General features: G+C 45.2%; 1 protein-coding gene across 1 annotated transcript in view; it reads left to right on the top strand.

The window, feature by feature from the left end:
* Positions 1 to 17,246: 17,246 nt before the first annotated feature.
* Positions 17,247 to 21,364, top strand: part of CLPB (ClpB family mitochondrial disaggregase) — a 159,319-nt gene continuing 155,201 nt past the window's right edge. The window contains exon 1 of the mRNA XM_081098694.1: positions 17,247 to 17,711. Within this exon, the coding sequence (XP_080954820.1) occupies positions 17,309 to 17,711 (403 nt within the window). The 5' untranslated portion in view covers positions 17,247 to 17,308. The remainder of the gene's footprint in view (positions 17,712 to 21,364) is intronic.

Below are 21,364 nucleotides of genomic sequence, written 5' to 3'. Positions count from 1 at the left end.
CTAATTTAAATCTCCCAAATGTGTTGTATTAGGAAAAAGAGTCGCTGACTTTATAAATTTTATTCTGGGCCAAAATGAGGAGTCAGATATGAAATTCTGAGTCCTTTCTGCACAACAAAGGGGTTTAGGCTATTTATATACTTTAGGAGTTACAGACACCAGTCACAGTTATGCGGTTTCCCATGACAACCAATTATTATGCAATGCTTTGAGATTCAAGGTTTTCTACCATAGGAAATTATATTAAAATTTTGAAGACCCAATGTTTTTTGTTAATCCTCATTGCTTTTCAGAGAGAGAGGGAGAGAGAGAGACAGAGAGAGAGAGAGAGAGAGAGAGAGAGAGAGAGAGAGAGAGACATCAGTGTGGGAGAGACACATTGATTGGTTGCCTCCTGCACGTACCCCGCCCGGGGTGGGGAGCGAACACGCAGGCAACCCAGGTATGTGCCCTTGACCCTTCGGTGTGCAGGCCAACACTCTAACCCAGTGGTTCTCAATCTTGGCTGCACATTAGAATCACCTGGGAATCTTTTTAAAATCCTGATTTCTGGGCCTCATCCTCCGGAAATTCTGTTTCTTTGTTACTAATGTTGATTTCAGCATGATTTTATTAGCCAGAACTCAATGAGAACTGCAATGTTTCTAGAAACCTAGGAATTATACATCAAATGTGAAAAAGTAAATTTTAGAAAAACACTCAAATATCACCCAGCGCATGAATGGTCTCCTTGCTCGAGTCTAACCTCTCAGTCTGGTCTCTAAGTCCTGAAACAGATGGTCCCCACTCCACCCATATATCCACTTTCCCTCAATCCCAGACCAGTCTCTGTACCAGCCAGGCAAAGTGTCTCAGTGTGGGTTCCCTCAATGGCCAGCCTACTGCAAGATCCCAGTGCAGGCAGTTATTTGGGGGATGCAGGAGCCACCTACAGGGGAGATAGAGAAGTGACATAGGTAAGGGAAGGCAGCCAGAGGAGGGTATGTTACTAAGCCAACTTGTCAAAGACCAACTAGAAAAGGGTCCAAAGCATACCTCAGACTCATCTCACTGGAGAGATGGAGGAGCTGGGGTATTTTACACCAGGTCTCATCAGGCATGGGCCCAGGGCTGATCCAGGAAGTGTTCATCCCCCAGCACTTCCAGCTTGCTGAGTGTGGGTGAGTGAGACAGCTTTCTGTGATTCTGGAACAGCCCTCAAGTACAGAGATATATCAGGTACAGAGATGGTTGTCTGAGGAAGATATAGGCAGGGCACTGAGAGCATCTGTATATAATGTTCTATGAGCATCCTGTACGTGACGTTTTCTTTTATTTATTTATTTTTTTAATCCTCACCCAAGGATATGTTTTTATTGATTTGAGAGAGAGAGGAAGGGGGAGAGAGAGAGAGAGAGAGAGAGAGAGAGAGAGAGAGATGAGAGAGAAACATCCACCGATTGCCTCCCATACATGCCCCAACCTGGGATTGAACCCGAAACCTGCGTATGTGCCCTGACTGGGAATTGAACCCACACTGCATCGGACGATGCTCCCACCGACTGAGCCATGTGGCCAGGGCTACAGTGTCCTTTTAAATGAATCAGAGCCCACTTAAATAAAACTGACAAGTATGTCAACTCTAATGATTGTTCCTTCCCTTTTCCAAACCTTCTGAAACAGTAAATTTTAAGAAAAATGTCACACTTGTGAAGAGGAAGGGCCCCTGCATCTCCCAAGCAAACTACCTGTTTTCAGCCTCCCAGACCCCGTCTCCCTGCAGCCGACGGTACTGAATGCTGCCTGCACAATGTGTGCTCCAGCGGCCTGATCAAAAGGTATTCAAAAACAGCTCTAGCCCAATATGCATCTGATGCAGCAAACATCTGTCAAGCACCCCAGTATAACAGGGAATAGTGCTATACCACAGCAGCTCTCTGTGGCAAATATTCACTTTACTCTGGGTAAGAATACTTCATAAAGTTCTGTCTGTCTGAAGGCTTGCATTTAAAAAGGTAAAGCGCCCTGGTCAGTGTGGCTCAGTTGGTTGAGTGAGGTCCCATGCACCAAGAGGTTGCCAGTGGATTCCTGGTCAGGACACATGCCCAGGTTGTGGGCTCAATCCCAATAGGAGGCGTGTAGGAGGCAGTGGATCCATGTTTCTCTCCCTCCACCTTCTCTCTCTCTCTCTCTCTCTCTCTCTCCCCCCCCTCTCTCTCTTTAAAATCAATAAAAACATTTCAAAATAAAAATTAAAAGGTGAAGCCAGTTTCATCCTATGTATGGGAATTTTTCCTTCAGATACTTTTCCTTTCCCTTAATAGAGAGGCAATGTCCCGAATCTAAATGATGAGTATGTTTTGCCTCGGAATGTATCAAGGATGAGAAATCATTTTGTATTCGTCAACATGATGCAGTCAGAAGTATATTCTAACTTACTAAACTTATGTCCTTAAGCAAAATTTAATCATTGAGACAAATGAATATCAGACCGTAACTAAATCTTAAGAGAAATAAACCAATGAATAATAGTAAGTGCCCCTCTTCTGATGTGAAATCTTTGGTAATGTTTAGTGAGAGGTGGATTCAACTGGGATGTTCGAGAGTGTTGGGTGAGATGGAAGAGTGGCATGGAGTGGAATAGAGAGGATCCTGTTAAATATCTGAGCCCTGGTCATCCTCAGATCAGTGTGATTGATTTCTATTGCATCCATCCCATTAGGAAGACCCTTTCATCCCAACCACCTCCTGAGGGTTCCCCAGGACGGGGGAAAGGAGAGCTGCAGAGCTGAGCCATGGCCCCGAGCAGCCTTTACCAGTATGTTCGGGTGAGTCACATCCATCTTGAAGGGAGTATGCACAGGGTTTCCTGCTAAGAAGCCAGGCAGTACTGAATGGTTGGGGTCCTTTTATAGTGTTCTCTTGCATAAGACAGAAATATTCTTACCTGACATAGACTTTGTAATTTTATTTATTGATGTTTAACTTTCTGATTGACAGTTTTGCAGTGTTGGTGGGAAAATGGAAACATTAGCAGCTGAAAAAAGGGGTGAAGTTGGCTCATACTATCTCAATAAGGGGGGGGGGGGGAAGCCAACAGGAAAAGGAAACTCTTCTATGGCATCAAAGTGGCCTGAGAAAACTCTAGTATCACTTGCCTTCTTCCGGCTGAGGAGGGGCACCAGCCAGGGTGCGCCCCTAGCGGGGGGTGGGGGGGAGAGAAGGGAGGAGAGGGCTGGGCAGGGGGAAGGAGTTCTGCTCTATTGGTAATAAAGCTCCAGGTTCATCCCATCATGGATTTCATAGTTCCCAGAGAAATGTGGTGCTTAAAAATCGTGTCCCACTTCTTTAGTGCGATCTTGTTCCAACGGGTACCAATTTGTGCTGCAATCAAGGTCCCCATGGTGTCATCAGCGTTGCACTTCACACGGACCTTCTTCCGCAGACTGCTGTTTCAGAAAACCTCGGTCATCATCCCGACTGAGCTCAAATCGCCTAGGACCTGCGGACACCACAACCTCCTCTCTCGAAAGCAGAGCCAGGGCCCTAGTGTGCACCTGTACCGCCAACTTTTAGTTCCTTTGTGAAATCTCCCCTCTAACAATTTAGGATTAATAAAAGAGCTCACAGTTCTTTTAACAGACTCGACTAGTTCTGATTCACTGAGGCCATTGTTTCCCTCTGTGGGGTTCATGTAGGTCCCTCTCTGGCCACTCAGCCCTGTTTTTAGGCTGGGCTTTCTGGCTTTGTCAGTGCTGCCCAGCTATCTCTCTAAATGCATTCTTTTTTTTCTTTTTTTTTGTTTTGTTTTTTAATTAAATCTTTATTGTTCAGATTATTACATTTGTTCCTCTTTTTCCCCCCATAACTCCCCTCCTCCCAGTTCCCGCCCCACCCTCCGCCCTCACTCCCCACCCACTGTCCTCATCCATAGGTGCACGATTTTTGTCCAGTCTCTTCCTGCATCTCCCACACCCCTTTCCACCCCAAGAATAGTCAGTCCATTCCCTATCTATGTCCCTGATTCTATTATAATCACCAGTTCATTCTGTTCATCAGATGATTTATTCACTTGATTCTTAGATTCACTTGTTGATAGATGCATATTTGTTGTTCATAATTTGTATCTTTACCTTTTTCTTCCTCTTCCTCTTCTTAAAGGATACCTTTCAGCATTTCATATAATCCTGGTTTGGTGGTGATGAACTCCTTTAGCTTTTCCTTATCTGTGAAGCTCTTTATCTGACCTTCAATTCTGAATGATAGCTTTGCTGGATAAAGTAATCTTGGTTGTAGGTTCTTGGTATTCATCACTTTGAATATTTCTTGCCATTCCCTTCTGGCCTGCAAAGTTTCTGTTGAGAAATCAGCTGACAGTCGTATGGGTATTCCCTTGTAGGTAACTGAGTTTCTTTCTCTTGCTGCTTTTAAGATTCTCTCTTTATCTTTTGCTCTTGGCATTTTAATTATGATGTGTCTTGGTGTGGTCCTCTTTAGATTCCTTTTGTTTGGGGTTCTCCGCGCTTCTTGGACCTGTAAGTCCATTTCTTTCACCAGGTGAGGGAAGTTTTCTGTCATTATTTCTTCAAATAGGTTTTCAATATCTTGCTCTCTCTCATCTTCTGGCACCCCTATAATTCTGATGTTGGTATGCCTGAAGCTGTCCCAGAGGCTCCTTACACTATCCTCGCATTTTTGGATTCTTTTTTCATTTTTCTTTTCCGGTTGGGTGTTTTTTGCTTCCTCGCATTTCAAATCATTGAGTTGATTCTTGCGCTCCTCTGTTCTGCTGTCGGGAGTCTGTATAATATTCTTTATTTCAGTCAGTGTATGCTTAATTTCTAGTTGGTTCCCCAATATAACATCGAGGGTCTCATTAGTTTTCTTGTAGATCTCATTAAGTTTATCAGCGGCTTCTAAACAGTTCTTGAGAGACCTTAAAAGTGTGGTTCTGAACTCTAGATCTTCCATTGACAATTTTGTCCTGTTTCTTTGTCTCCGCATTTTGTTATGCTTCCTTGGTGCACCCCCTAGTGGTCTTTGTTCGTGGTCTTATAGTTAAATTTTGATTGTTGTAGCTAATTCCAGGGAGGGTTTGACCTCCAGGCCAAGTGGCTATGAGAATCAGCTGTGTCAGCAGTGAGAGAACTTCTGTCCTCTAGGGAGGTGCTAATCTAGTCTTTGCCTGAGGCTATCCGGCAAATGCCTCTGTGCAGGGCTTGGGCGGGGCGGGTCTCACAGGATCAACAGGGTGGGCCGGAGAGAGCAGTTATGGCAGCTCTCAGTCCTGTCCCCAGGGGCTCTGCCTCTCTGAGTCCCAGCACCCGCTGCAAAGCTCGGAGAGAAAGCTGCACTCGCTCTGACCGAAGCCAGGCAGTCCCACTTCTCCCGTTTGAGTCTGGGTCCCTAAAGACTCGCCCGGATCTGGAGCTCAGAGTCTGCGACTCCCTCCCGATTGAAAACGCCAACCGCGACCTCCGCCGCCAGCCCGCTCCGCGCGCGCACTCCGCACCTCAGAATTTGACTTCAACACTGCGCCTCCTCTGAGTGTCCGTATGCGTTTCTCTTTCCTCCTAGTTGTAGGACCTCCACTCAGCCAGTGTTCCAGTGGTTTTGGGTGATGTCCCTTCCGTTTTTTGGTTTCACTTTTTTTTTTTTTTTTTTTTTTTTTTAAATATATTTTATTGATTTTTTACAGAGAGGAAGGGAGAGAGATAGAGAGTTAGAAACATCGATGAGAGAGAAACATCGATCAGCTGCCTCCTGCACATCTCCTACTGGGGATATGCCCGCAACCCAGGTACATGCCCTTGACCGGAATCGAACCCGGGACCTTTCAGTCCGCAGGCCGACGCTCTATCCACTGAGCCAAACCGGTTTTGGCTTGGTTTCACTTTTGAAGTAGTTGTTCAAAGCAGCAAACTCCGGCGTTAACCTATGCCGCCATCTTGGTTCTCCTCCTCTAAATGCATTCTTGCTTTCTTGAATGAATGACATGATTTTCCAGGCTCAGTCTGAAATGCTTCCTACATCAAGAGATGGAAGCAGTTTGTTTCTTTCCAGAATCTTAGCTCTTCTTCCAGGAGAAAAGTATTAGAGTCAAAATCTGGAGCTAGGTATGGATGCTTGTTTTTAAAAAGTCATGTTAAGAAAAATGTAGAAGAGGGAACAAAAAGGTACACGGTAGTTTGCAATATTACGGATTTAAAGTTTTACATATTGATCAGCCCACACTTTGCGAGTCAGGCGGTGGTTATTTGGCCAAACCCCAGAATATAAGCTATAGGAATAGGCTTAGGAAAAGAAGAAATCCTAGAAAGACACAGGTAAAACATGGGAAATATTTATAAAAGGCAGGCGGATGCTCGTGGAAGGTGGGAAATAATGGTAGAAAGTGAGGGTAACTTGTTAGATGAGGCAGAAGTGCTGTGGGAGATGGGAAAATATAAGTAAAAGGTGGAGAAATGGTAGGTGGGCACTAGAGCAGAGAGGAAATCTATATTAGAAGGAGGATGGCATCAAGGTTAATTAATAGAAATAAAATGCAATGTCAGTAAACTCAGGTTATTGTGTACAAGTCCTTCTGACGGGAAGGAGAGAAATTTGTATACTGCTTGGGAAAAGTGGGAGCCAGGCTGAACAAGCTAAAAAAAAAAAAAAAAATTACAAAGTCAGTTAAGGTAAAAGAAGGAGTCAGAGTAACAGAAAAAGAGAACAGTGGGTAATTAAAAATAGACTCCTTCCAAAAGAGGATAAGGAATCAGAATTATGTAAAATAGGTGCAGGAATGAAAAGAAATGGATGTGGAGGTTTGTCTAAGTTTCATGGTGTCTTAGAAGTACGTAGATATACACCAAATGCAAGCAAAGAAAACAGCCCCTGCCAGAAGGCAGAACCACAGGACAGTGACAAAACAGGTTGGCCTAACTTCAGCAGCTGCAAGATCGCACGGGAAGAGAACATCCTGTGCTCATACCATGGTGACCGGCAGGCGGCTAGTCCCCACTCAGCTGGAGTAAGAGGACATGTCTGTTCTCCTAAAGAACTCCCTGTCCACAGAAGTCACAAGGGAGGAGCTCGTGTGTTCAGAGCAGGACCCCATGCCTCCTTCGGTAGGGCCGAGTGGGAAGCCCAGATGTGCATGCTCTGAGCAGGAACTCACAGTCCTCCTCTCCTGATCACTTGCAGCTGCTCATGACTCCCTGCCTTGGGCCTATCAGGATGAGTCTCAGCGGGCCCCTTTGCTTTCAGCACGCAGCCCAGTCACCCAAGTCCTCCTCATTCCCTGCTCTCATCCCCATTCAGCTGTACCTCGCCTTTTCTGACCCTATCTGCCATCACTCCTCATCTCCTGTGCCCTGGAGGTCAAGGTCATTTATCTAGGATATTCTGTATCCTCACTCTTTTTTTTTTTTTTTTTTTTAGAAATGTGCTCTTCATCTTCTTGCTCTGGAGTGGAATTCTCGTCTGAGGATATTGCTTTCTTTGCAACCCTCTCAAGAGATAGTTGCTTGCTCTCCTACAGCCCTGGTATCACTGGGCTTGGAGGAGAGTTCCATGTTCTCCTTGTTCCTCATTGCTTGTCCCCAATGCCCTCGCTTCCATAACATGAAGGGACTATATTATCCACAACCCTCTGGTAACTTGGGAGTAGCATTTCTACTCCCCTCCCCGATGCTTTAAAGATTTTAGCTCCTGGATCACTCTCTCCAACACTCCAACATCATTCTTGGGGACTTCCTTACCTACCTTGATGGTTATTCCAGTCCTCTGGGCTCTAATTCCTTCATATTTTCTTCTCCATGAACTTGTTGTCCATTCTCTCTAAGCCATGCCCTTCCATGGTTATATTTGAGACCTTGTCATTACAATAACTTCAATCCCACCACAATTTCAATTTCAAGTATTTCATTCATGTGTCCTGACCACACCTCTTTCCTAACCCAGAATTCCTAGAGCACAGAGCCAGCCTGAGGCAAAGCCTATGTGCTGATCCCTTATTAGGAAAAAAGCAAAAGTGAGGGAAAAGGAGTGGTCAGTCAGGGAAGTCAGAAGAACACCTGCAAGGTGGTGCTTTACTGAGCTGGTACCTTCTTCACAAGAATATTCAGTGGGGTTGCTCAGAGAACCCTTCCATAGAAGCCATGAGGAGCCATCACATCGAAAAGCAATTCATTAGGGGGAGGAGAAGAAAGCCATTTATCTGTGGAGACCGTCCCTTGTTCATTCTCTCATTGGTCAAAATCCTCTCCACTGGATAGTAATTCCTATGACCTGCAGGTTGTATAATTGACCACTCTGGGAAGTCGCTGGAGAAGCCAGAGGCCCCTGTGTCCAGTCAGGTCAGACCTGGTGCTGGAGCTGCGGTGGCTGCTACGGCAGTGGGTGTGATAGAAGCTGTGCTGATGCCTGACCCCCAACGGCAGGCTGAGGAGATCAGAGCTGGGAGATATGGTGGCCAGGGCTATGACCACTGGAATGAAATAAGCCATTCCTGGAGCCAGTCTAGCCAGAAAATAGGGTAAGTAGCTTGTACCCAAGAGAGGAGTGGGCAAGGCAGGCTGAGCATATCTGGGGTAAAATTAACTGGATCTTGTACAAACCTTACACCACTTAGATCTGTTCATGTCTATTTATATCTGGGTCTTATGTGAGAAAAAAATGTTCTTACTTATCCCCCAAGAGGGAAAGTTTAAATCCAATTCTTCAAGCTGATGGCCATTGCATAATTTTTTTTTACAAAGATGCTATGAAATCAAGTTTCATCCCTTCATTACAGCTTTGCCTAGGGTCATAGTTGATATTCATCCTTTCTCTGTTCTACCAACCATTCCAGGTTTTCCTCTCCCTCAGTCAGCACATTGGCTGATCTGGGTTACTTGCCTGGTGGAGTTGTCCAGACCTCAGTCCCCTTGCCTTGCTCTTGTCAGGCCATGGTTGCTGCAATTACCCATTGAAAGTTGTCACTGGGGCCCCGGCCGGTCTGGCTCAGTGGATAGAGCGTCAGCCTGAGGACTGAAGGGTCCCAGGTTCGATTCTGGTCAAGGGCATGTACCTTGGTTGCAGGCACATCCCCAGTAGGGGGTGTGCCGGAGGCAGCTGATCGATGTTTCTCTCTCATCAATGTTTCTAACTCTCTATCTCTTTCCCTTTCTCTCTGTAAAAAAATCAACTATATATATATATATATATATATATATATATATATGTGTGTGTGTGTGTGTGTGTGTGTGTGTGTGTGTGTGTGTGTATTTTAAGTTGTCACTGGGCAGAGAAGCACCAACAGATGCCCCCGTGAATCCCCTAAATTCCAGACACACTCTTTATCCATTATGAAATGGCAACCCTTACTATTCATGTGAATCAGGGTTGACTACCCTGCCAGGACTGCAATGTCTTTTTTGTCTGCTGGTCCACTAGCATGAGGATCCCAGAGTGGCCAAACCACAGTCACAGCCTCAAGTTCCCCAGTGGAAATACACCACTGCACACACGCACGCACACCCCCACAGACACATGTGCGCACACAAATAGGAACTTGTCAAAGCCTAAGATTATGGGACAGGAAACATGAATTCTACACGGGTCATTGGGAGTGATGGTGATCAGGGCTCCTACTTCTACCACCTTATGGTTGCCCAGACCTATGTCTTCCAGTTACGGAGGAAACAAAACCCTCCTCTTCGCCAGCATCACCCTAGTTAATGCATTCCTGAGGGGATTGCGTTAGCACTGCCAACAGAGCTTAAAAGGTACAAGGTAGTTATTCCTCCTACAATCCCATGTAATTTGTCCTTTTGGCAGATGCAAAAGCTTAATGGATTTTGGAGAATGACTATGGGGCATTAGAAAGGTAATCAGGTACCGAATTCAGTTTCAGCTGCAACCTGGATATGCTATCTTTATTGGAGCAAGTCAATATAAACCGGGGCATCTGGGAAATGTTTTCTTTTCAGCCCAAAAGCCATCTGCCTTTGTGTGGCATGACAGCTGTATTCCTTTATCCTCAGGGCTGTGTCAACCTCCTGCTCTCTGGCATAATATAGCCGGAGGGGGTCTTGATCATTTTGATAGCTCACATAACATCATGTTGGACTATTACATTGATGACAATATGCTCATTGGACCTACGCAGGAAGTAGCAGCATCCTAGAGTCCTTGGTAAAACACATGCGTTCCAGAGAATGGGAGATAAACCCTGTGCACATTCAGGGACCTGATGCACAGATGAAGTTTCTAGGGCTCCAATTGTCTAGGGCACATTAAAATAGAGCCTTTGTTTTCTTTTAAATTAAAAAAAATATTTTTATTGATCTCAGAGAGGAACAGAGAGGGAGATAGAAACATCAAAGATGAGAGAAAATCATTGATTGGCTGCCTCCTGCATGCCCCACAACCCAGGCATGTGCCCCGACCAAGAATCAAACCGTGACTTCCTGGTTCATAGGTCGACACTCAACCACTGAGACACACTGGCTGGGCTGAAATAGAGCTTTTAAAACAAGGGGCAGATTGCTTCACATTGCATTGACCATCTATACTAATAAAAGGGTAATATGCTAATTAGACTGGGTAGACCGGACATCATTCCTGACAAAGTCGGGGCCCAGCCCAGGGGAAGCCGCTCACAATTCTGGGTGCCTGCGGGCGGCCCAGAGGGAGGGAAGCCCGGGTCCTGGGTGCCTGCAGGTGGCAGGAGGAGGGAAGCCTGGGTCCCAGGTGCCGGAGGAAAGCCAGTGCCGGCAGCCAGGGGAAGGAAGGCCTACTCTTGCACGAATTTTTGGTCATCGGGCCTCTAGTCATAAATAAAGAGGCACAAAGTTTGATAGGACATATACTACTTTGGGACTTGGTGGGGCTGTTTGGATTTTGGACATATACTACATTGGGACTTGGTGGGGCTGTTTGGATTTCGGACATATACTACATTGGAGCACGTTGCTAAAACCCACTTACCAAGTGGTCCCAAGGCTGCCAGTTATGACTGGGCCCCAGAGCCAGAAAACACTGTGCAGCAGATCACAGTTGTTCACGCTGCCCTGCTGCTTAGGTCTGAGATCCGGCAGACTCAAGTGTAAGGGGTGTGTCTGCAGCAAAAGAGACTGGGAAGCCTCCCTCAAACCCAGTAGAAGAATCACAGTGCAGACCCACAGGCGTCTGAAGTAAAACTATACCCCTTTCTGCTGCCTATTCTCCATTTGAAAAGCAAATCTTTGCCACTGGGCTCTGGTAGAAACTAAATATAAAAAAACGAAAATATTAAATGATGATGTAAGCAGGTTCCTGCTTGAGGTGGGATGCTGTCACCTCAAGATGAGTTTGCAATCACAAAGAACTGTCAGCTACACTAATGGCTCAAATCAGAGGTAAGCTAAGGAGATGCGACACCCGGCACCAGAGGCTCTGGGACAGTCACTCCTTGCACCACGGAGATCCCCTTGCATCCCACATTAACTCCATTCTGTTAAAGATAGTAGCCAGTGCAACCTCGGTAACAGATTTCATAGACAAGGATTATTGAAACAATCTACAATTCTGATAGTTGCCCTAAAATGGCAGTTAGTATTATCTTTCTCCTCTATCCACCCCCATTCTAGGGCTTCCCCTTTTCTAGTTTGCGTGCGTGGTAGGACGACTCAGACCTTCATCCCTCAGGAGTCTGAGCTCGTGGCTGCCTGGCCCTTGTCAGGCGCTGGTTGCTGCAATGGCTCATTCGCCGTTATTACCAGGCATGCAAGCACCGAGAGACAACACTGAACCTCACTGTTGAGATTTTTTCATTGCCCTCATTTTGTGGCAGCTACTCTAGCTCAGCAGGATAATTAGGATCAATCATTCCCAACAATATAGTCATGTTTTCAGAGCCATTATTAATGTTCACAGGGTGTTTGTTTGTTTGTTTGTGGGAACATAACTTTTCATTTCTTTTGGGAGTGGAACTGCTAAGTCTTATACTACATTTAAATGTATGGGAAACTTGCCAAACCGTTTTCCAAAGTGCCTGTACCACAGCAAAGGGAATATAGTCAATAATATTGTGACAATTATGTATGGTGTGGGATGGGTACTAGACTTACTAGGGTGATCACTTAGTAAAGCATATAAATGTCTAACCACTATGTTGTACACCTGAAACGAATGTAATAGTGTAGGTCAACTGTATTTAGAAAATAGATTTTTTTTAATAGCAGCATTATCTTAAAAAATCCACAAGATGTCAGTGTTTCTATGTGAGAAAAAATAATGTGGTGGTCTGAGATTAAAAGTACTCCCACTAACTGGTGCCAAAAATTAACCTAAAGTGAATTTGATATAGAAATAATAGAGATTGGTTGATTTAATTGAATAGGAAATATATGCACATGATACAAAATTCAAAATTGTATACAGTGAAAAGAAAAACTTTCCCTCCCTCCCTACTTCTTTCCCTCATCTCTCAGTCCCATTTCATTCCCCCTTCCCCCAAGGACAGCTATTTTTATTATCCTTCCAGAGATATCCTAAATATAGATGACCACAAAAATATAAATATGTATATGTTTTCAAATAATACCAGTGATTATATACAATACATGTGTTCTGTGCCTTGATAGTGTTTCTACCTGATATGCCTCAGAGTGACCCCTTCTGTGGCCTGTCTGTTCATTCTCTTAACAGAGGCCTTTGAGGCAAACGTTCTTTATTTTGATGAAGTCCAATTTGCCTTTTTTTTTTGAAGTGGGCCTTACTCAAAGTCACAAAGATTTTTCTCTATATTTTTTTCTAGAATTTTAGGTTTTATATTTAGGTCTATAATAAATTTTGAAGTCATTTTTTGTATATAGTGCAAGATATGGATCATTACCATTTTAATTTGCACATTTGTTATTATAGATGTTGTTGAGCATATTTTCATATGTTTAAATATAATTTGTGTTGTGCTTGTTTGTTTGTTGTTTTCTTGTGAGCTCCTTGGTCAAGTCCCTTGCTGGGGGCTGCTAAGTTTGGACATGCAGTTTGTGGAGCTGGAAACTGAAACCTGGCCGCAGACTGCTCACCGAGCCACAGATTCTGCGCGGGGGCCCCTTTTTCTAATTCACCCCCTGGGAGCCCCATTCTTTACTGCGCACAGAGGTGTTGCCTTTGTCCATTTATCTTCTGTATTCTAGGTCTTTTTCATATTTTATAGGAGTTCTCTGTATTTCTGCCCTTCACCACTGTGATGCAAATATATTTTTTCTCAGATAGTCTATTGTATTTTTCACTGTTTATGACATTTTCCCATCAGAATTGGTTTTTGTAGAGTCAAATATACCAATCTTTTCTATTGTGGGTTCTGAGTTTTGTGTCATGCCTAGAAAGTTTCCCTATTCCAGTTATTTTTAAAAATTACTTTATGTTTTATTTTAGCATTTTTCTGGTCCCCCCCCCCACACACACACACACATTTAAATCTTCTGATTTAGTATGAATTTATTTTGGTGAAAGGTGTAAGATATAAATCCAATTTAATTTTTTCCCAATTTGCCAACCAGCTGTCTCAACACTGTTTACTAAATAATTCATCTTTCCACCACTTACATAAAATGGCAGGTTTATCATAAATACAATTCTTATTCTTAATGTAAAAAGTAGCTATGTTGCTCTGCCCAAAGGCCACATGCTACACTCTGATTCTATGGGAAAGACACAGATGACAAGAAAAGAAGGTGATAAGAGAATTTTTTAGCAAAATATTTTCCAAGCATGGTTTGGATTAGAGTCTAAGATTTCTACATTTGCAATATGATACCAAAAAAAAAAAAATCTGTTGCAATAGCAATAACCTTGATCATCAGGAAAATATTAAATTAGATTCACTATTGTCTATTTGTTATGCAGGAAAGTGTGCAATGTTTTTGAGAAAAAAAATGCAGAATATTTTTCACACATACCCCAACACGCATACACACACACATGTTTCCTTCCTCCGAAAAGCAAACTGTGTAATGGCTAAACCTTTGGGCTCTGAGTCAGACAAAACTGTAAATACTAACAGTATCTAACTCAAGGGTTAATGTAAGGAGTAGGCGAGCTTGTTCAAAAAAGGTGCCTGCCTCAGAATAAACAGTCAATATTCAGTAGCTACTAACTTCTGTTTGTGTAAAGTGCTTGGATGAGTTTATACTGATACCCCTAATTCTAATCCAATACCACAAGGTTCATTTTAGCATTTTCTTTTCCTTATTTATAACTCCTTCCTCCAAAAAAGGAAAATCCAGCTCTCATTATCTATGATTTAGTAATTTGTTTAAAAAATGTGTGTTGTTCTGTTTTTCAGGGAAGTGTTTTCTTCAGAAGCCTACAGAATGACCTCTGACTCTACTCTAGAGGTGGGTAACCACAGAAACTGCATTCATTGGTCCTTCACTTTCTGCCTTCTTCTAAACCCCACTCCAATATCCCCTAGTCACCTCATTATAAACTAAATGAAGCTGGAGTTCTCTGTCCCCCAACCCAAGTGCTAGAAGCTCAGGGCCAAGGTAGGGTAACTGAAACTTGATATAAATTCCTGCTTCCTGTGTAGACCAAAAGGAAATCACCCTGAGTTGAAGATCTTTTAAAATGTTAGCAATGTGATCTAGGGGTTTTTGAATTGGTTATTGAAGATCTAGAATCCACTCTGAGTCCTGGCTGATTCTAATAGTTATTCCCATACTTCCCACTCAGCCAGACATGGTCATTTAACCTCTCAGTATTCCCTACCAAATGCTGCTAGTGACTTAACCCTGCCTTGCACCCTTTATGGATGTTATTTGTGAAAATCAAATGAGAGGATCAATGGGTCTGTACTTTGAAAATTATGCGGTACTAAGTAAACTGAAGGATCCCTGGAATGTGTCTTCAGCACATTATTACTGGTGACTTTTACCTAAATACTCAGATGCACTATCTTGACTCACCTGGTAGTGGTAGCTCAGAGACCACTCTTGCTGCTCTGACCAACCCTAAATTGGGAGGCAGAAGTATTCTAAGAATACAGGGAAAGTGAGGCTGGTATAGTGAAGAGAGTGGCTAACAAGACAGGATATCTTGGGAATCTCTTAAATTAGGGAGGTCAAAATGCTTTGGCTATTAAATAATTTTAAAATATGTATTCATTTATTCAACAGCTATTTGCTGAGTGGCTTACAAAGGGATGAAGAAATGAGAAACTCTATCCCTGCCCTCAAGAAGTTTAGAGTAAGGGCCCTGGCCAGTATTTCTCAGTGGTTGGAGTGTCAGCCCGCGTTCGGAAGGGAGGAGGGTTAGGTTCCCCATCAAAGGTCAGAGGCACATATCTGGCTTTTGGGTTCAATCCCCAGCCCTGGTAAGGGCACATGCCAGCGGCAAACCAATCTATGTGTTCTCTTTCATGTTGATTTCTCTCTCTCTCTCTCTCTCTCTCTCTCTCTCTCTCTCTCTCTCTCTCTCCTTTCCCCCTCCCTTCCACTCTCTCTAACAATCCATGGAAAAAATATCCTCGGGCCAGGATTAACAAAACAAAAGTTTAGAGTAGGGAATCCAGTGCACCCCTAGAGTAGGTAGTATGATAGTCACAATTTCTTGAAGACCTACTGTGAGCAAGGGATGGTGGTGGTCTACCTATCATCTCATTTAACATAGGTCTAACATGTTTTCTCATTTAATACATGCAACTGTCTTGAAGGTAGGTATTATCTTTGATAATAATGAGGAAATCAACAATCAGAGAGGTAAAGAAATTTGTCCAAAATCACACATGTAGTAAATGCAAGAGTCAAAATGTTTAGTAATTTGTTTAAAAATGTGTGTTGCAATCCAGGGCTACCTGTACTCTAAATCTCATATTCATCCCCCCACACTAATAAGGTAAGAGTAATCCATTCACTGATGGAATATTTATTGAGAACCTTTTTGTTCCAGCCATTGTTCTGGATGGAGTGATATGGATAAAAAAACAAAGCCCCCATATCATGGATAAAGACAATAGAACAAATACATAGTATTCAGTACATCAGCTGGTAGATGCTGTGGAAAAAAATTAGGCAGGATAAGAAGGATGGGGAAAGGGAATTGCTATTTTATTTTATTATATTTTTAATTAATTATTTTAAATTTTGGAATGCTTCATGAATTTGCATGTCATCCTTGCATAGGGACCATGCTAATCTTCTCTGTATCGTTCCAATTTTAGTATATGTGCTGCCCAAGCGAGCACAGGGATTGCTATTTTTTTTAATATATTTTATTGATTTTTTTTACAGAGAGAGGGAGAGGGATAGAGAGTTACAAACATCGATGAGAGAGAAACATGAGAGAGAAACATCGATCAGCTGCCTCCTGCATACCCCCCCCTGGGGATGTGCCTGCAACCAACCCGGGACCCTAGAGTCTGCAGGCTGACGCTCTATCCACTGAGCCAAATCGGTCAGGGCAGGGATTGCTATTTTAAACAGAATCCTCAGGGAAGGCTCTGATAATATGAGGTTTGAGTGGAGATCCACAGGAAGTGCCCGAGTAAGAGAAAAGACTGGCAAGAAGAGCTTCCGCCTTTGCCTGCCTGTGAGTTCAGGCTGAAAAAAGAGGGACAGGATGCACAGGAGGTGTTTATGGAGAGGATTAGGCTCAGAATCAGAAGACTTGAGCTTTATTTAATTTATTGACAAATTATTTCACTTTCGAACCTAAATCCCCTTCCATGTGGGTGGAAATAATCCTTACCCCAGCTTCGCGCACGCAGCTGCCAAAAGGATAAAATGTGATAGCCACGTGAAAGCCCGTTAACAAATAACACAAGTGAGAAAAAGCAAGACTAGGTGCCAACTTTTCAACCGAAAGGAAGTCTGTGTAGGAATATACTAACAGGAATTCCTAGTTCAAGTGGACCCATCACCCTAGACATCTTTTTGAAAAGCTATCTCAAAAACAGACTAAAATAAATAAGCATACGTTTCATAATAAGACTCTGCAGAAGATCCATGTTTAAGTTACACTACTCAGAAGTTGAATTATGTGTTTGAACTATACTCTGGGATTCGCATCTTAATCCCACTCCCCACCTAGGTATTAGCTTTTTTACCACGCCCCCCGCCAGAACTCCATTTCCCAGCATGCCCCGGGCTCCTGTAAATCGGCCGTCATTGTGACGCAAGTTCCACAGCTTTCTGGGAATTGTAGTCTATTCGTCCTCCAGTTGCGGAAAGCTCTCGTAGAGCTGTGGACTACCACTCCCGTGAGGTAGTGCGGAATTCCACCCTGTTCGCGGCGTCTTCGAACGCGCCGCGGCAGCCATGTTGGACGTGGCCAGCACAGGGGCCGGCACCAGGGGGTTATCCAAGCAGCTGTCACGATGCTGGGGGCCCTGGTGTTAAGGAGAACAGCGCTGGCGCCGCGGCTCCTCCTCCATCTGCTTAGGTCTCCATCACTCGGGAGCCACCGAGGTCCCTCCGGCCGGAGTGTGACCACCGGGGGCTGCGGGGAGCCGCAGTGGCTAAGGGCGGCCATCGGGGGGCGTCCTGGAACATCGCTGGCCTCGCTCACCCGAAGAGGGGCAGCCACCGGGGGGCGCCACGGAAGACGCACGGAGACCCAGTGCCTCGCAGCCGCCACATGGGGACGCCTTCCTGGCCCCGAAGACACACTCCCCGGACAGAACTGCTGGAATGGGGTCCCCACCAGAGGCAGACTGGGCATGTGGGCCCTGGCCACGGCGCTGGTGGTTCACTGTTACAGCAAGAGCCCGTCCAACAAGGGTGATTATCGGGACAACCTGGGGTCCAGGAAGGGAGAGGCGGGAGGAGTGTCTTGACTGTCTTTGGAGGGTGGGAGTTGCTTATAGCTTTAGAGCAGCGGAGTCTCAGCTCTGGAGGGACCCAGACATTGTCACGGGGGTAGAGTTTGCACTGGGAGAGCTCGGTGCCTCCGAGTTGCATCATTTCCAGCGTAGTGCCGCCTCCCTTCTTGGGGCATCACTTTGTCCATCTGTATAAAGGGAGCATCGGACTAAACCTCTAAAATTAGAGCATGGTCATTTAATTCTCGAATATTCTGCCTGTCCCGATTCCTCTTTTAAGAGGTTTCGGGGAAACTGCGGTGTGTTTTGAGGGCAACCGCTAAATGGTTTAGAGAGGTTTACCCCCTCAGATGGCCTAAGAAGGGAAAAAGACTTGGTTTCAGTTGCCAGCTTTGCCACCGCTCATCGCTTGCGCCTCTCTGGCTTCAGTTTCCCCACTTACACGGCGAAGGGTTATTTCTCAGTACTTTTACAGTGCTGTTATTTTCTCTGTCTTGGCGTTCAGCAGCCTGGGTCTGTCCATCAGACTCCCAGGGTTTTGCTATGCCTGGTCTCAGGCATGAAGAGATCTTGCCATGTGGGCCAGTTGGCAGGAGAAGGAAAACTAGGAAGTTGGCTCTGTAGGGACCCAAAGCAACCATGGGGGCTGGCTGACCCCGGTGGGCATCTCACCTGGGTGCGTGGAGCTCAGCAGGTACTGGGAGAGCAGGCAGAGAGCCAGACATGAGTCCAACCACTCAGGGTCCCAGTTGTTCCTCACGGGGGAGCCTGAGGCAGGGTGCCCATGGATTACATGCATTCCCAGCTCTGAGACTGGAGTAAGGGGGGCTGCCCTGACATCTGTTTACTCAGCAGCTGTAAAGGAAAGGCCTTGGACTGGGAGTAAGCACAGCTGGGGCCTTGTTTTGGTTCTCCCTCTAACTCCCATTGTGACTTTGGGCTCTTGCTCCTCCTCACTGGTCCTCTGCTTCTTCACCCTACAGTATGAGGATGCTGACGTAGGGCTCTAAGGGCTCTTCTAGCCTAGGCATGCTAGGAGTCTATCACTTTCCGCAATTTTTTGGATACTCTCAGTGTATCTAGTTTTGGGCACAAAGTTAGTTAAGGAGACATTGCAGGCAGTTAGGCTTGTGGGTCTGGTGAGTGGTCTGACTATGTGTAGTTGGGGGATCAGAGGACCAACAGAGTCAGGAAAGCTTTCCTGGAAGATGGGAGATCCCTGGAGGGCGGGGAATTTGAATTTGCATTCTGACGGCTGAGACAACAGATGAAAATGTCTCACTGTGACTTCCATGAGGTTTTTTCAGGTTGATACCAGCTCCTTTCTTTAATACCTTCACATTGTCCACCATAGTATTGGAACTTAGTAGGTACTCAGTAAGTGTATTCCATGCAGAGGCTTCAGGGAACAAGGATGTGGGAGTCGCACATTCGCACGGTGTGTGCAGGAGCTGGCAGAGTGGCCAGCCTGGCTGGAGAACAGGGGGTCTTTAGGGTGAAGTGAGAGCAGATGGAGTGGGGCCTGCATGCCATGCAGTGTGGTTTGGAATGTCTCCTTAGGCCTTGGAGAGCCATGAGCTCAGGGAATGTCCTGAGACCAGTATGTATAGAAGTATTAGGGGGAGGTGTCCCAAGTCTTGCCTTTTAGAAGTGCTTGGGGGCTCTAGACTGGACTTTGTGGCATGTGAACCCCAGCAAGGAAACCAGAGTCCACTTACCAAAAGAGATAATGACCAAAACCACGATCATTTCCAACCACCTGACTTACTGGCTACCCTGTCCCCTGACTTGGAGTTGTAAACTCAGGCCCTCAGTGCAGTGTGATAGAAACTACCCTGTAGGAGCCAGGAGGCCTGGGTTCTAATCTCGCCTCATTCTTCTTTTCCTCTGTGACTTTGCAGAAGCCAGTTCTTTCTGCAGAGGGAGGGAAGAGAAAATATAGCCATCTCTGAAGAAGGCTTGTTTCCCTTCCAGCTAGGGGCTGTCTGGGCATGTGCTAGGAAGATAACCAGGAAAGACCTGGCCCTGGAGTCTGTGGTTGGTGGGTGGAGGCACTAATGTCTGAACCACAGAACTGGTTTACATGTGCTCGTTCAGGTGGCTATATTATCTTTGTTGTACGGATAAGGAAACTGAGGCTCAGGAGGTTAGCTGAGTTGGCCAAGTGGTACAACAAGTAAATGGCAGAGGTGTGGTGGGAGCCCATGTCTGTGTATCTCCAGATCCCGTGTTCTCCCCTGCTCCAATGCCTCTTCCTGTTGCAGTGGGTCAGTCTCTTGGCTGGACTGAGAACTCTCTGAGGCAGGACTGGGCCTGAGTTCGTCCCGTGTTCAATAATGGATCTCAGAACCATGCTGGGCACAGAGGACTCCCAGGCACTTGGTATTTGAAAAAAAGAAAGAAAGAAAGGAAGTGCTTCTGTTGTCTTTTGAGATTTGTTTCCAGCTAAACAAGTTTTCTTTGTGGCCACAAGGTGGTGCCAGCAGCCTGTAGGCTGCCCAGGGGAAGCCAGCTTAGCTTTTCTGCTAGGTAATTCCTAAAGATCTGAACCCTGTGCTTTGGGTCTCGCTTTGGCGGGCTTGGCACTGGGGAGTTTGCAGATTTTCCAACCATCATTTCATTTTCTCAGCATCCTGTGAGGCTGGCAGAGCAAGGGTTTTATTGCCTCTGCTTTACAGTCAGGGAGGCTGGGGTCAAGAGGGAAAGAGGCTGCCACAGCACATGGTGAGTAGGGGGCAGAGTGTGTAGAAGCCAGGCTTCCCGACTCCTGGTTGGCGCTCTCTCTGCTCTCAGAAGGGCCCACACCCCTTCCTGCTCCTCCCCATCCTGACCCTCCCTCTGGACGTGTGACCTATGACATCAAGATTCAAAACTAGGCTAAGAAATGAGTTAGAGAGAAAGTGGGCAAGTTAGGGGAATGACTGATAATGATAATCATGTAAAACAGAGAGCTTGGTAGCTACTAGTAGAGGGGAGTGAAGGAATTCGCACAGTGAGCATTTATCATTCACTGGCAGCACTTGTGCTAGCCCTCTCCTGGGATCACCTGTGTGATGAGAGGAGGTAGAGTTTGGCCCTGTTCCAAAGACTGAGAAACGGCGATCAGGCTATCAATCCCCAGAAGGAAAGTAGGGGAGGGCGGGGGTAAGGGGAAGAGATCAACCGAAGGACTTGTATACATGTATATAAGCCAAACCAATGGACATGAACAATAGGGGGATGGGAGCATGAGTGTGCGGGGCGGCGGGGGGGAGGTTGGGGTTAATGGGGGGGATGAGGACACATTTGTAATACCTTAACTAATAATAAAAAAAATAAAAAAAAATAAAATAAAGAGTTTGGCTCTGTAATAGATGTGGAAGACAAGTTAACATGTGGGCATGGGCTGATTAGCCTTCTCTTTACCTACAGGCATCCCTTGTTTTATTGCACTCACTTTATTGTGCTTCAGATAAGTGTTCATTACAAAAAAAGAGTACGGCTCACTTTATTGCGATGTGTGCTTTACTGCTGTGGTCTAGAACGGAACTCATAATATTTCTGAGGTATGCCTCTATCTTGGCATCATTTCTCTTGTTAAAGCCCATGTTTCTGAAGTGCTTCTACTTTCAC

Source organism: Myotis nattereri (genome assembly GCF_964212035.1).
Source record: "Myotis nattereri genome assembly, chromosome: 9".
Taxonomy (NCBI): domain Eukaryota; kingdom Metazoa; phylum Chordata; class Mammalia; order Chiroptera; family Vespertilionidae; genus Myotis; species Myotis nattereri.
Note: the sequence above shows the minus strand (reverse complement) of the source record. Positions and strands in the feature narration are given on the sequence as shown.